Source organism: Amblyomma maculatum, chromosome 1, assembly GCF_055883805.1.
Source record: "Amblyomma maculatum isolate TAMU_Amacu chromosome 1, ASM5588380v1, whole genome shotgun sequence".
Classification (NCBI taxonomy): Eukaryota; Metazoa; Arthropoda; class Arachnida; order Ixodida; family Ixodidae; genus Amblyomma; species Amblyomma maculatum.
In genome coordinates, this window is record NC_139344.1 from 409,440,505 (window position 1) to 409,455,389 (window position 14,885).

The following is a 14,885-nucleotide window of genomic DNA, read 5'->3' on the forward strand; positions in this document are numbered from 1 at the left end:
AGTGGTGCTGGTGCTCCAAGGGAACGAGCACTCAGTTCGTTCTCCTTGTAGGGAGGGGGGGGGGGGGGGGGGGGGCACTGTGCACTGTTTTGTGTGGTGATCGAGAGTGCTCCATGGTATATGCTTAGAAGGAGAGCTTTTTTGTCGCAGGCAGCGCGTACCTTTCGGAACTGTCAGCGGCCGTGATCCGGCTGAAGAGCGAGGGTACACTGCAGCTGCTGCGCCATTACTGGTGGCGCGAGCAGGGTGCCATTAACTGCCCCCGCGAGCAGCCAGTGTTCCGGCCTACGCCGTTCACGGTGCGTTTCGGCCGGCTCAGCCTCGTCTTTGTCTTCCTGCTCCTGGGACTCGTCATCACCATGGTCGTCATGCTCTTCATATTCGTGCGTGGACACGCTCGCAAGAACCTCAGCGCTGAGTCCATGGTCAGTACCGCGCGTTTTATCATCATCCGCTCTTTCGACGACGACTTCAACTCCTGAACAATAGTCACGCCTTTGTGAGTGTTGATTGCAAACAACGTGTTTGCCCCGTGTTGCTATTAACCATTAGCTTGTGTTTTCACGTGCGACCTATAAGTTGCAGCTTTTTATTGAGCTTTCATGAGTTGAGTGGCGGCACTGCACGGCTTGAGCATTGTAAATGGCTAAGTGTATGAGCATGCTTCAGATATTTAGAGACTTGGAATGGGAGCAGTAAGGAATAAGGGTAGATTGAGAATACCTCAGTGATCTGCGACTCGCTGATGACATTGCGTTGCTAAGTAACTCAAGGGATTAACTGCAAATAATGAAAAATAACCTAGACAGGAAAATTAGTAATATAGGCTGGAACATTATTATGCAGAATACCAAAGTAATGTTCAACAGCCTCAGGAAGGAACAGCAGTTTACGTTAGATAGTGAAGCACTGGAAGTAGTAGGCGAATATGTCTACTTAGCACAGATAGTAACCGCAGATCCGGACCATGAAAAGGAAATAATAAGAATAAGATTGGGATGGAGTGCATTTGGCAAGTACTCGCAAATTATGACTAGCAGCTTACCGGTATCCCTCAAGAGGAAAGTATACAACAGTTGCATCATACCGGTACTCACCTATGGGGCTGAAACATGGTGGCTGACAAAGAGGGTTCTGCTTAAGTTGAGGACAACACAGAGGGCTATGGAACGAAGAATGGTAGGGGGAACGTTAATAATAGGAAGCGTGCATGGTGGGTTAGAAAAATAACTCAAGTTACTGACATTCTAGTGGAAATCAAGAAGAAGAAATGGGCATTGGTAGGGCATGTAATGCGAAGATAGGATAAGAGATGGCCGCTAAGGGCAACAAACTAGGTTCCAAGGGAAGGAAAGCGCAGCAGGAGGCGACAGAAAGTTAGGTGGGCAGATGAGGTCAAGAACTTCTCAGGGGTCAAGTGGATGCAGCTAGCACAGGACCAGGTTAATTGGAGAATATGGGAGAGGCCTTCGCCCTGCAGTGGGTATAGCCAGGCTGATGATGATGAGCATGCATGAGAGGAAGAGTGGGGACCGCAACGAAGACAACCTTGCGACAGCGAATAAATCACGAGGAAGAAAGTGAAGAAATAGATACTGCAATAGCTGAAATGCAAAACAAAAGAGAGATTACAACGGCGGTAGTCGAGAGCGCAAAACCTACTAGAAAAGGCTCCCGCAGAGCTGGCCGTCGCTATTCAGCACAGCGGGTTCCGCGAACGATTGAAAATTACCTGTTGTGAGACACCTTTACTGAAACTTTCGATCAGTGCCAATAAGATAGCGTTCTTTTCTAATTATTCTCATCACTCAATCTGATTTGGATGCTCTGAGTGCCTTACTGAAGGATGCCTATGGCTGTTGTTTGGCACCTCTTAATAAATCAATCAATAAATAACGTGATAAATGAAACGAGATGAGGACATTTTTACTGACAGTTGTCGCAAGAGGTGAGCCGTAGTATACGTATTCACTGACAAGAGCCAATTCATGATACCTGCTGCCATGGTGGAACCTCAGTATTTCAGCAGCGCTGATTTCACGGCCATATAAGGAAAGTGGAAAAGCACGTATGGAAGGCTTCAAATAATTTACATATATGGGGAAAAAAACTTACAGGTAATGCTGAGGCATTCTCTATGCACATTAAAATGCTGAGAAGCGGTATAAATGCAAACTATTCTGGAAGTGTTTGCAAATAACGTTACCAAAACGCCGAGGAGGCCTTAGAGAAAGAAAGTTTAGACACGGATATTCGATATCAAAAAGAAGGTGTATATATATATGAAGCAAACGAGGACAATTCATAAAGAATACTTGTTGTTGTAGTTTACTATTTCATCGAACGTTTTAGCCTCACCTGAATGTCTTGGGGTAAAAAAAGAACCGATCTTTAAAGAGGTAGCGGGGGGAAATAAACAGGAAATGAGCACGTGCACGTGTTCAGGATAGCAGAAATTGTTGGGTCAGTAAGAGGACCAAAGGGGCCGGCGTATAAAGATTTAGGCACTGGTCGAGAGCATTGGACACGTATTATTCAGTCTTGGGAATGCAGGAAAAATGACCCCTCTAAATACAGCAATAGATTCAGAAAAACAGTTGTCTTATTTCTGTCCCAGGTTAAGGGATGAGCGGAGTTCAAGAAGTCTCAGGAGTTCACGCTTTCGTGGTAGGCTTCTTCAGCAAGTTCCATCAGCGCAATATGTGTAGAGCGACCACAGGAGGTCGCTGACCTTTGAAAAATATTTTTACCCGCTGCAGAGTGCCGTGTGGAGCACCCTGGTCGAAGAACTGCGCGCTGCGATGCTCTGTCGCAAGGAGAAGAATCCCAAGGACGAGGAGGACACAAACCAGGACCAGACAACGCCCACCGCTATCGCCACAGCTGCGCAGCCAACGCAGACTCCGACTATAACCACGCCCAACGATGCCCAGTAATGAGCGATGCGCTTTCTCCCTATTCTTCTTTGCACTAGCAAAGTGGGCGTCGACTATAGTGGCCGTTGTTTATTTGGCACTTCACATTTGCACGTGACGCAACCGGCCCGCGAAAGCTCCCGGGTGGTAAAATGAATGAAGAAGGAGAGAAACGAGAACACAGCACGTTGGCTGCGCTTTTTGCCTTCGAAAGCATGCAGTTGATATGCGATCCAGCAAAATACGCTATGACAGTGGCGCAAAACAGTAGAAATGAGCGCATGGAAGGCAAGCATTTATAAATTTAAGCTTTTTACTGAAGATTGAGTGCGAAATTTTTTCGCGCAAGATGCTTTCGCAACATTGCAGATTCATGGACGTCTTTATAGGAAAGGCTTGAGCTAGACTGTAGTCTCCATCCCAGAAACGCTCAAGGTGAAAGTAGCGGATTTAGACGACAATGCTACCGGCAGCTCAATGGCACTGAACATAAAAATGAACTGTGCTATAAACACTGGTGTTAAGAAAAGCTGGGTATATCTGCTTGCTCCCCAAATTTTGGTCGTCATTTCAGATTTGCCTTTCCTGAGTGTCTGGAGATGCGCTGTCCGCTTAGAATTTCGGACTGTGTACTGTTCTGACGCTAGGTAATAAAGTGAAAAATAATTTATTGTTCTTATTTCCTGTTGTTACTATTACTTTTATATAACTGACACGCTCTGATTCGCAGCTTTTAGCCGAGAAAAACTTTTCCAGATTGCCTGGCAAAAAACAAATTGCATTGAATATTCGTCACGGGGCAGCCATCGTAGCACACAGCCTTACATCTTTCACCCCACGGATTTCCCATCATACTGCACCACATGCAACGCCACCCCACTAAACCTCTACCATTACTTATGGGAATGCCCACATCCCATCCGCGTTCCTCCCCGTAAAACACCCCACCCCTTCCTCCTGGGAGGCTGCCCTTCTAGCCACGCAACCTTCAGATCAGTTGCTGCTGGACGAGTGGGCTAAGCTAGAAGGAACAGCCAGAGGGCTCCTGGACTAAAAGGTCCTCCTGGGAGTGTTTACATTTTGTTTTATTTATATAAAGTTTTTCCTCCTCCTCCCCACCAGTTGGGACCTGACCAGACCAGACCATGCCGAGCTTTATTTGTACTACGATAGCTCATGACATTTTACTGTAATATGGAGACGGGTAGATCACGTTTAAAGACAGGTTAGGTTTAAAGAGAAGAGTTAGTAGTTCATCACTATACGATTGCCTGCGCTACCTCATGGCAGTTTTACGGCAAGGCATGGTTAGATCCACATTTAATTAGGTTATGTTAGGTCAGCTGAGATTTTAAAAAGCGACCTAAATATGTCACATTATTGCAAAGAGGTTGGCAGCCTCTTCTGTGGTGGGCGCTTGTCTGGTCACGAAGGGAGGCGGTAAGCACTTGCCTGGCTCAGTTCGAAAATTACGAGCTCCGTTTCACAGGCTTCTAGGGGTGATCTGGGCAATCGGGATGGCGCTTACTACATGATGACGTTTTCATGCTCCTGTCGCAGACGACGGCACAGAAGGTTATGAGCACTGTCGTGTTGTGTGCGTCATTCACATTCACGGAAAAAAAGCAGTTCTAGGAAGACGGGACAAGCGAGCGAGATTAACAGTTGCCCTGTCTTGTCTTCCTAGCGCTGATTCATTCTTTCCGCCAACATGTACCAATCAGTCCGTATGCGCCCTCTTTTCGCACATTTCACTATACTCCAGGTCACTCTTACATTTCGTAGTGGTGCGAACAGCCTGTAATGGACGGATGGAATAACATTATTTGCACCCCTCAAGGAATCAGACGGCGATGAACACTTGACTCTTAACCGCAGTCATCTCTCTCCCCTTTCAGCAGACTGGAATCCCTTGAGATTCAGCAGTGCCCAGGGCCATATAGGCGACTTTCTTTCGGTCTTCTTTCTAGGTGGCAATTAAAGCCTCCCAAGACGCTATATTCCTGTATGGTTCGTTGTAAAGCTTCGGTGCTTAATCACCGAATGTCATCTGCTTAGTGCGAGTAGCTTGGTAAAATCTCGCCTGCAACTTTCACCTTATGCTGAGACTTTTGCCTGCGCGGGGTGGCGTCTGTCTTCCTAATCTGTGTAGTTTCATTGCGCGTTGTCACATCAGCCGAGATGCGCACTCACATCAGGGATACCACATCGCCTGTGGCCAGTGCGAAAGGGGAAAGGTCGTTTGTGTATCAATTTGAACGTCAAGCGAAAAGACAAAATATTAGGAGGACGCTTAATATCTGCCTAAAAAGCAAACTGGATAGCGCCTTTAACATCACCGTTTTACTACGCGAATTTTTTAAAATGCTTTTCGCTCGTGTTGTAGACGGCCTTGAGGTGACGTCGATCTAAGACCGAGATCAAATAAGCGGGAAACCATTCTCCCTCACGCAAGTACCGATTGTGTGTGCGGATGAAAATCTGCGCTCTGGTTTCCCTTTGTGCGGGCGCCGAATGTGACCATCCGAACACCGAACGAGATTTAACGGGACGAGTTCTCCGCTTTCTAAGGCTTCCACTTCCTTTCCATAAAAGGAATAGGCGATGGTACCACACATTTGCACATAAAGCAACGTCCGACTCCGACTGTCGAATCGGCAGCCGTTCGAAGCACGTTCGGGCATTTGTAATCAGGTCCTTCAGTTTGTAGCGGCGTCAAATGGCGTTTCCCTCTTCAGCAGACAGTTGTATGCATGCTCAGGAAGCATTCGAACTCGCTGCTTCTCCTACAATATTGTCAAGCAAGGGTCTCTTTTTGGCCGAGCACGCTTCTGCGTTGTTCTGCACTTCAGTGCCTCCACGGTCACAGTTGCTTAAGCCGAGAAACGAAGCCTGCTAGAAGGAGGGGCAGGAGACGTCTTGTGGAAAGCGATCGTCGTCCGCTGTGACGTATAACTGCAAAGCGATCGCTTATACGTCGCAGCGGAAGTCTGCTAGTCTTTGCCCACAGCGTGCAATGCCCTTAGCCGTTTAATACTTACATCTACTCTCACTTGCAGGAGAGGCAGTAATATTTTGTCTTGTTTATATTTTATTTAATATTGTAACATCAACACATCCCTAAACTTGCAAGCCATACGCACCACAGCACTTTCACTGCGTGGAATTCAAACAGACTTGACACCAACGACCCTTCATGGGCCATTGGTTGCGCGCCCGCCTGGTATGCCAATGGCCTGGATTAGAACACCAATTGCCACAGCCTAGTTAAATTATTTCTGTGTTCTGAAATGTCCACCTTAGAAAACATCCTTGATAAGTTTGGCTTCATGTGGGTCCTTGCCCAACTCGTTAGCTTTATTTGAATGTGGGGCGTTTGAAATTCCCACACGAGGTCATGAGGTAGTGATATGATGACTTAGTCGACCAATCAGGATTTTCCCCAACCGCCATCCACGGTGGAGGGTCGGTTTTCAGCGGAAAGAGCTGTACATGAACTCCCGTAAAATTTGGAGGACGCCTTATAACATTAGCTGTGGCAATGCAACAGCCTAAGGACCTCGTTTTGAGTAGCTATGTACGACCATAGGGATTATACAAATCAGATGTACTTGTCTGTGTATGTCTTTGTGTATGCCTTCTCGAAATTCGTATCAAAGCTTCAAAGCAATTGTTCGTCGCACAGCGTTCCGGGTGGTGTCATACGATTTCTCGTTGCACGTAGCGTACATCTCGCAGCCAAGTTTGAGGCTAAACGCAATCCCGAATTTCTATAGGCTGATAAAAAAAGTGTATGACTGCTCGTCTATAGCTTTTGAAATATACAATTTTCCACAGCCGACTAAAGCAGCTTATATGACTTGATGTCTGTAGCTTTAGCCATTTACATCTCTGTTAGGCTGCTAATGGTAACTGTATAACTACTGGTGCATAGCTTCAGGAACATAGTCTTTTATGGCTAGCTAAAGAGGTTTTATATGGTTCAGAATCTATAGACCCAGTGGTATAGTATTTTCTATACCTATACCCACATGCATTCCAATGGCACTTTGTGGCTGATTATAAAAGTCCAGAGACAGATATAGCTTACCATGAAGTTTCCATTGAAGCACATAGACCATTTTTGTATGGGATTCATTTCCACACACAATACATCTCTCATCTTCCCGTGGCAGCCAATTCCTTATCTCTTCCTCCTTTCCTCAAGATAGGAAGAGGGGATTTTCTTCTCTCAACCGCAACAGGTAGCGAGTGTGTTCCGTCGATGTCAGCTTCTCGCTCGGATGGGGCTGTTACCTGTCGCGTAATAATGAGAGGACCAATCACACTTTCAAAAACAGGCCACTTTTACTGTGGCCGACCGGCAAGAACGGAGGCTGTGAGTGAATAGAGATTTATTTACAGGCGAGTACAAAGGAAGGTGAACACCCAGAAGTCGTTGCCTATCAACAAATACACTGTTGAGCTCAGGTTTCACATTATATATTGGTCGTACGGCAACAAAACTCTGTCCGCATCCAGCCGTACCTTCAATATTATGTGACCCCGGGCGTCCGAAATTCAGAAGTATGTTCTGCCGAACAACTTTTGAATGACTAGCAACAGGCATCTTCATCTCACTGTTTGTCAAACAATTAAGGCTCTCTCATAAAAGAGCAGTTAGGAGTCCGCGGTTGAAGTTTGCATGTTTATGCTATCTTTGACGCAGCGCTCTCCAAACACGCCCTCGTGACCTGTAGTTGCGTTCTTGAATTAGGAGCAAAGCTTACAGAAAGAGTCGGCGATTTTGCACTAAAGCTCCATTTCTTACAGCTGGTTTTGTCATGTTTACGATTCAACAGACACGACTAGCATCCTGGTTTTCTTAATCATCCATTCTCTGACCCTGATCTGTGTGTATTTGAATCATATGTTCAGTGAGTCACAAAAGTACAAAGAGCGAAGCAGAAATGGCCGCACACTTGTGTTTTCCATCAGGCATTTTCCAGCATCGTTTCCAAGCCGAGATGTGAAGCGGTAGTGTTAGTCCCCCAAGCAGTCACGTCATTTTGTAGGTAACAATATTTGCTTGACGTTTACCTTTTTACAATAAACAGCAAGTGGCATAACTATTTCACCTATCAGGAACAATTGTTAGCGTAGATTTTTACGTCGCGAAAGCACCGCACCAGAATAATTATACTAACAAATTGGCTCGCACAAATAAGTGCTTTAGCATTAATGTGTCCGGCCGAAAGGTGAACAGGTAGTAGTGCTTACATTGGAACCTATCTGCGGACATTATTGATGATCACCTGCATTATAGACGTCTGTTCCCAAGAATCACCCACCTCAAGTTTGACATCGTGTGTTAGCTTGGTTGCATCTCGCATATGGTGACGTATTTGAATGAAACCATTAATTGTAGTTTCCAGCAAGCTAGGCAATTGTATTTTCCTACGCTTATTTGAACGGCTCATCTAACATCTATCGTGCTGCCGTAATGGTAATTTCAGGTCATCGCAAAATGACATTTAATCTATTTTTACATGGCTGAGAGTTCTGCCCGATTACAGCGGTGTTATTGCTTTTGAACTGTTACCAGTAAGTACATTTTAAAGTCACCCAAGCCTACGCGGAGGCCGGAAGTCCGTCTGGACGTTATGCTCAAGCAAAAAAAAGCATGATTTACTCAATTCAGGGTTGTTATAAAACGAACAGTACTGAAACAGACAGCATCCATACTAATGTTCTTGTCCCCGAGTGTGTCACTGAGGTATGTGACTTCAGGAAAATAATGCCAAATCAGCCTCACTAGACACGCCGCTTATGTTGCCCAATTTACAAAAGCGTCAAAGAGAGAAATTGCAGCCAATGTTCCTTTGTCCCGCGCAGAAAGTGATGCACCAGCGTGAATAGTTCTACACAATGGTCGCCTGCCAATAATAGAACTTTCCCCCTTGCTAAAAAACCTCGTGACACCAAACTATCAAGACAGGAAGATTTAGTACTGAGAGAACGGTTCAATAAATATTAAATGACTTCTTCAAGCACTCTACGAGGACTTTTTGTTATTTTGCACCCTCTGCCTTTTCCTTTGCATTGTTTATTTTCATTCGTTTATTGCGTCCCAGGTGTCTGATCTTAAAAACCAGGAAAGAACTGATAGAAGGGATGCTGGTGTATCACCGGTAGATTTATGACAGGAATAGCATGCGAAGGGTTTTGCGATAGGCTTTAGGCCCACGATGATTATGAATCCGGCAAATTTTACCGAATCTTTCGCTACAGGCGTTTCACGCTTGCTGAAATCTTGCCACAACCGCATCTCCCTCTATAATAACTACAAAATTAGGCTCAACGAGAGAAAAAAAAAAACGCTGAACCAACGTCGATGCGAACGCATGCATACACAAGAAGCTACTGATCGAAAGAAAACGGTCACAATGAGCGCGTTACTCTGAGTGGTCTGTGACAGGGAGTATCGACCGATTTTTATGAGCAAACAACGAACTGTCCAAGTACCTTCTGAAAGAGCGTGAAAACGAAACGAAGTCTCCTTAAAGCAGAATGTCAGGTGCTAGTGATCCTGCTTTTCGGGCATGAAATTGGAGTAAACGATGAAGACTTATAGTAGAAGAAGCAGAAAGTACAACTTCCTTACGTTTGATTTCATGAAATAACATTAATGAGTCCGTCCTTTACGCTGATGCAATGTTTCAAAACACTGAAGACGTAACTGCGAGGCGAACTCTTGATTCAGACAACGATTGAAACAGATACGCTGATGCAAAGTGTTCCGTCATGTCACGACCCCCCCCCCCCCCCCCCCCTCTTTCCGCTATGGTTTCTGACCCGAATGGTACGGCTTGTTTAATTTGTTTAGTTTTCTAGATAGAATGCTAAACAATGGTCGCAATGAATAAAATAAATAAATAAAAATGACGAAACTAACATAAATGGCTATTTGTATCCCTATTAAAAGACTGGCTGCGTTCGTCAATCTGTGGCTGCAGCAAACGTCGTGTGGCAACGTTAACGCGTAACTCTCAACCATGACGGCAGACTTCGAACACAGGGAAGACTCATGTTTCATCGTCAACGTCAAACAGCTTCTTTTCACTTTTTTTTTTCGACAGCACATGCATCGTGTTCAACATTAAATAGTAACGCTTAGTTGTTGAGCTCGAAGAGAAACCATTGATTTCGGGACATAGGAGGTATTCAATACGCAACAACGAGCTTCGTGGGGCCCACTCACTGGTATATATGCAGAAATAGTAGAACAACCTTCAAAGGTCGGAACCCTACAGTGCCGAAACAAGAGACCGCACAAGTAATGCGGACTTGTCGGGTAAAGAAAAGGAAAACAAGTGCGAGGCGCGCGACTGGCCCTAGGAGAGAGAGAGAGAGAAAGGCGAGGGTACGTCGGGGTGCTAAAGATGACCACAGGGGTTCCAAGTCTAGACTTCGGTACCGACAGTGTCCTCCGGCCGGTAACTTCTAGGGGAATCCCGGACAGGGCTGCAAGAAAGAATACAGGAGTGAGCTCGTCAGCTAGCGAGCGGAAGACACCGACGAAATGAAGAGACGCAGTCTCTTCGTCTGCATCGGCCGTTTGCATGGCCGCTCGCTGCCTGCACAGTGATCTGTCACAAAACAGCTCTCTTATGTTTTCTCAGTACTCTCTTATTCCTTGTAATGCTGTCAAGCCCGCATATGTCAAACCAGGACATTTTAAATCATTTCCTGAGTCGAATACACAGATTCTCTCCCTCAATATGCGTGTAACAAGATATGAAAGTGGCTCAGTATTTAGGAGCAGACACGTAGATGTAAAGAAGAAACGAAGAGAGCATTTTTATGATGTATACACCACAATTAATTTGCAATTGATGTAATTTGCAATACACCACACAGATCGAAACAGAAGGTACTTAAATGATAGGCTAAGGGAACATAATACAGACCTACAGAGCAACAACGGCAACCTTACCGAAAACTATGGGGAGGGCTGGAAAGGTTAATGAAGTATTATTTTAATGAATAAAGAGTGATTGGCAGGAACAGAAAATAACTAACACAACAGATCGTGGAAGCCTGGGAAATATAGAGAGCTGAAAAATGATTATGCAAGTTGACCACCTTACACACGAAATTCCAAGCACTAATGCGCCCCCCACCCTTTGATGCCCGCTCCGCTGTTCCCATCTTTAAGGAAAAGTACATGTGCCCTCATTCCCCCGTGTACATTCCCCTTCCCTAATAACTTAACGAGATTGGAGGAGATTTCCCTTAAAAGGATAAGAGCTGGGGCGGCCCTTACCCCGTCGGTAACATGCCGATGGAAATCTCAAGCAGACATCGGACCAACCACATGGCCAAAGTGTTCCACACCAGTGAAAGAAGTGGATGTTCTCCACCTGCTGTAGACTTGTGCAGGGACAAGGGCATCAAGGACACAGATTCTGCGGGAAGTGGAACTTAACACAAGGGAAGAGCACTCCTCTAAATGGCTCACCGACAACGCTAAGAGCGGGAGCCTGCTCCGGTTCCTTACGAAAAAGAATTTACATGAGTTTCTATAATTTCTATAATATGCCTTATGACAAGCTTGCGTAAAAAAAAAAAAGTACTCTCGTACTTTGCTATCGAAGAAAAATATGGTTTTGCATTATGGCGCGAGCAAACGTTAGGTGTAATGGAACGCTACAACCTGCGCGATTGTCTTGCTGTGGTGTTATATTCTAGCTCTTGCAGTGTACGAAAACCGCACGCTCATTATAAAAACCAGATGAATGTTCGCGCATATCGTGTCCTGTTCTCGTCATCATTGCGTTATAAGCGCTGCCTTCTTCTTTATTACCTATTTCGGCAGGTATATATCGAATAATCAAGATAGCGAACGGTAGATTTCGCTGTCCTCTTCGAGTTAGATATATTCCTGTTGAATTGAAGCACAAGTTAGAGATACATCATATCATGTAGAGTATAGATTGAAGCTCATTTTTTAGGGGAAAGTTTTTGATATATGAATAAATAAAGCTATTCACAGGGGTAAAATATCAGTACGTAATTACTGACCTGAGCTGCGCTCTAAATGAATAAATCTTTTTTTCACGGTTGCGTTTTTTTTTTTTTTCCTTTTTCAAATGGAGTATTTTGAGCATGCACAAATGTCCTCTCCGTGCGTACACTGTTGGATGTGTTCGATTCCTTTTTACCTCGCCATGAACGAGCATTGCCGCGTTTAGCTGCTTGTGAAAACAGTCGAGTAACGTGTTTTACTTGCGTACGATAGGCGACAGTTTGCTAAGTTCTGAATGGCGAAGTTAATTATTCATTGAAAACTTGCGCTGCCAAGGTGCCAGTCGATGTCATTTTGAGAACTGTTCCGACCTCTCAGCGTTCCAACTATCCCCGAACTGTGGTATAGGTGTCTCTTCTGCAAATATTACCTACCCTTGTGATGGATGTCTGTGTTACTCGGATTATTAAAAGGACAGAACATGTTGAGAATAATGTTTCAGAACCATGCACTTCTTGGAGACAAGAGATACGGGGGGGAGGAGTTTCAGAGGTGTCACTGCACTTTGGCTGCATTAGTAGTGAGGCAGGGCGAGCCCATACTCGCATGTCGGTATTCATGTGGGGCCAAACATCGCATTCAGCAGTAAGGTTTTTGAAGCCCTCGTATCGGAGTGTGTGACAGATGCCAGGAATACGACCTCTGAAATGGTTCGTGATGCAAGGATATAGTACCAGCCAGAGAATGCTTCCTAAGCAAGCAAACTCTAGTACGCAGTTGAACACTGATCTTATTCCTCTAAGCTCACGACTATTTTTTCTTGAGAGGGCGTTCAGTATGCAGGGAAGGCTCCACTATAGGAGAGAAGTGCAATAGCTTCTTGTGAAAAGAAATATCGGACGTTTTATTCATTTTTCATTTTTAATTAGCACGGCTTTATGTTCTAGACCGTGCCTGCTCGTCGCGGGTTATGGCAACTATATTAGACTATTAATTGCATATGCATGCACAGCGCTGGTCAAAACGAATGATCACCTCAGTTTCGTTTCCTAAGTAGCCTTGGAAATTGCCAGGAAATTCTTGACAGGCTGCGTGCGTGGTACATATATCACGGCAGTGCACATAGGATCTGTTGCCGAGCATGGTAGATAAATAAAGCTTTTATTTCTGTACCAGCGACTTGATTCCACGTAAGTTGAAATGCCAGCCGGAATTTATTTCTATCAACATCATCTTATGGACATCATCATGGCCACTCACACTCAGATCCACTATCACTCATGACCACTCACTCACTGACAAATGTGAGTGTGAGTGAGTCGATATGAGTGCACTCATGAGAGTGCGCGACATATTATATCTACTTAAACTATTATAATGACATAATAATCACATAATCTAATGATGCGGATTGACAGATGCTACGTGTACACGTTCTACAACGTAACGTAAGCGAATGTTTTCAAAATAAAAGTCACTCAGGACACAAACGGAACCGGCTGCCTAATGTTGGGACTAGCTTAGAGTGAGCTAGTTTTATCTTTTACTTAATTAACTGAATAAATGTGTTTAATTACTCAACTCGTAAGCATTCGCTGTAGCCCCAAGCGTGATGCGCGTTGTTGTAGAGCACGTTAAAAATGCACTACGAATCCTTTCCTGCACGCCGTATCTCACGTATTCCTGTTTTTAGTGTTCAAAATAAGATTCACGAAGCATGAAAAAAAAAAAAAAAAACACGAAAGTGACGAGCCGCTTGTGCACCGCTAATGGACTGCGCCCAAACATGCAACGGATGAAGGAGATTGAATGGATAAGAGTGCACTCATTAGTGGGTGAGAATGTCTTGCAGAATAGAGAGCATGCACTGCGCAGTCCAATTCATGTTCGTCTTCAGGTACTCCGCAGGTAGTACGTTGCTTACCGGTAGCAGGAGCTGAGTTTGTCGTCGGGCGCGCCCCGGGGCTCGTCCTGTCAGGAGAAGCTGTCCTTGGAGACGACTGCACCGTACCCTGTGAGAGGCATGAAGGGCAGCCCGTTCTCTCCAGCCGTCGGGGGCACGCGGTCATCTCCCTTGGTACGCACGGGCTTCTTGCCGCCGCAGGTCAGTGTGAAGCGTAGCTCACGGCACAGCTCCATGCACACTGGCTCCTGCGGAAAGGTGCGGCCGAACGCTTTGTGATGACCAAAGAAGAACTGTCACACACAGTGTCAGATACCGAGAGTGACCCCAAGAGACTCTATGCTAAAAAAGTAGAGCCGGCTGATGCGACGAAAGCAGTTAGTGAGGCGATTCCTGCTGCCTATTACTAAGAACACACGTGCAAAGGCTGCACGCTGGGTCATTAAGGAACCTGGCCCTGAGCAGCGAAATCACCTACAAGCCGAAGTAACATAGGCTCCACTTTTCACTTGAAATGTATTTCTTGCTTACTGTCGAAGACGACGAAGAGTGGAAAATTATGAATGCCCAAAAACAAAAAGTTATCTTCGAACGCCTGGTGCAATTGCCCCGTGTTCGAAGAACAGAAATATCATACATCTTCAATGATTTGCATAATCTGGACTTCATCGTTGCTTTTCGCTAATATTTCTAGGGGCTTCGTTAGAAGAGAAACATGAGGCTCGCACGGTTAGCGAGAAGTGGATGACCCGGGAAACGCTTACCAGCATGACAATAAAAAAAAAAAATGAGACGCGAAGAAAGAATCTCACAGCTAGTAACCCTGCCGCAGCTATTTCGTTATCACCATCCGGCTGTCAGCTACCCTTGCAAAGAAAAGCCTACACAAACCTGCAGAAATCATTCACCAACCTAAATTTCTACCACTACCTGTTACGCTTGCCTTTTCTTAACATTTATTTCGTTTCCCTCAGTAACCGACTGTTTGTTTCCCTGAGTATTACACACTCTATTTAGATCCACATCTTTTTCCATGTAATATTGCAAGAATGTCACCAGC

General features: G+C 45.1%; 2 protein-coding genes across 2 annotated transcripts in view; one reads left to right on the forward strand and one right to left on the reverse strand.

Moving 5' to 3' along the window:
- The window catches only part of LOC146208908 (glutamate receptor ionotropic, kainate 2-like), a 38,783-nt gene extending 35,216 nt beyond the window's left edge, over positions 1–3,567 (forward strand). The window contains exons 14-15 of the mRNA XM_084596422.1: positions 151–425; positions 2,760–3,567. Coding sequence (XP_084452548.1) covers positions 151–425; positions 2,760–2,936 — 452 coding nt within the window. The 3' untranslated portion in view covers positions 2,937–3,567. The remainder of the gene's footprint in view (positions 1–150; positions 426–2,759) is intronic.
- Positions 3,568–10,071: 6,504 nt separating this feature from the next.
- The window catches only part of KaiR1D (Kainate-type ionotropic glutamate receptor subunit 1D), a 56,723-nt gene continuing 51,909 nt past the window's right edge, over positions 10,072–14,885 (reverse strand). The window contains exons 15-16 of the mRNA XM_084596429.1: positions 13,847–14,073; positions 10,072–10,418 (exon numbers count right to left, since the gene is read on the reverse strand). Coding sequence (XP_084452555.1) covers positions 13,897–14,073 — 177 coding nt within the window. The 3' untranslated portion in view covers positions 10,072–10,418; positions 13,847–13,896. The remainder of the gene's footprint in view (positions 10,419–13,846; positions 14,074–14,885) is intronic.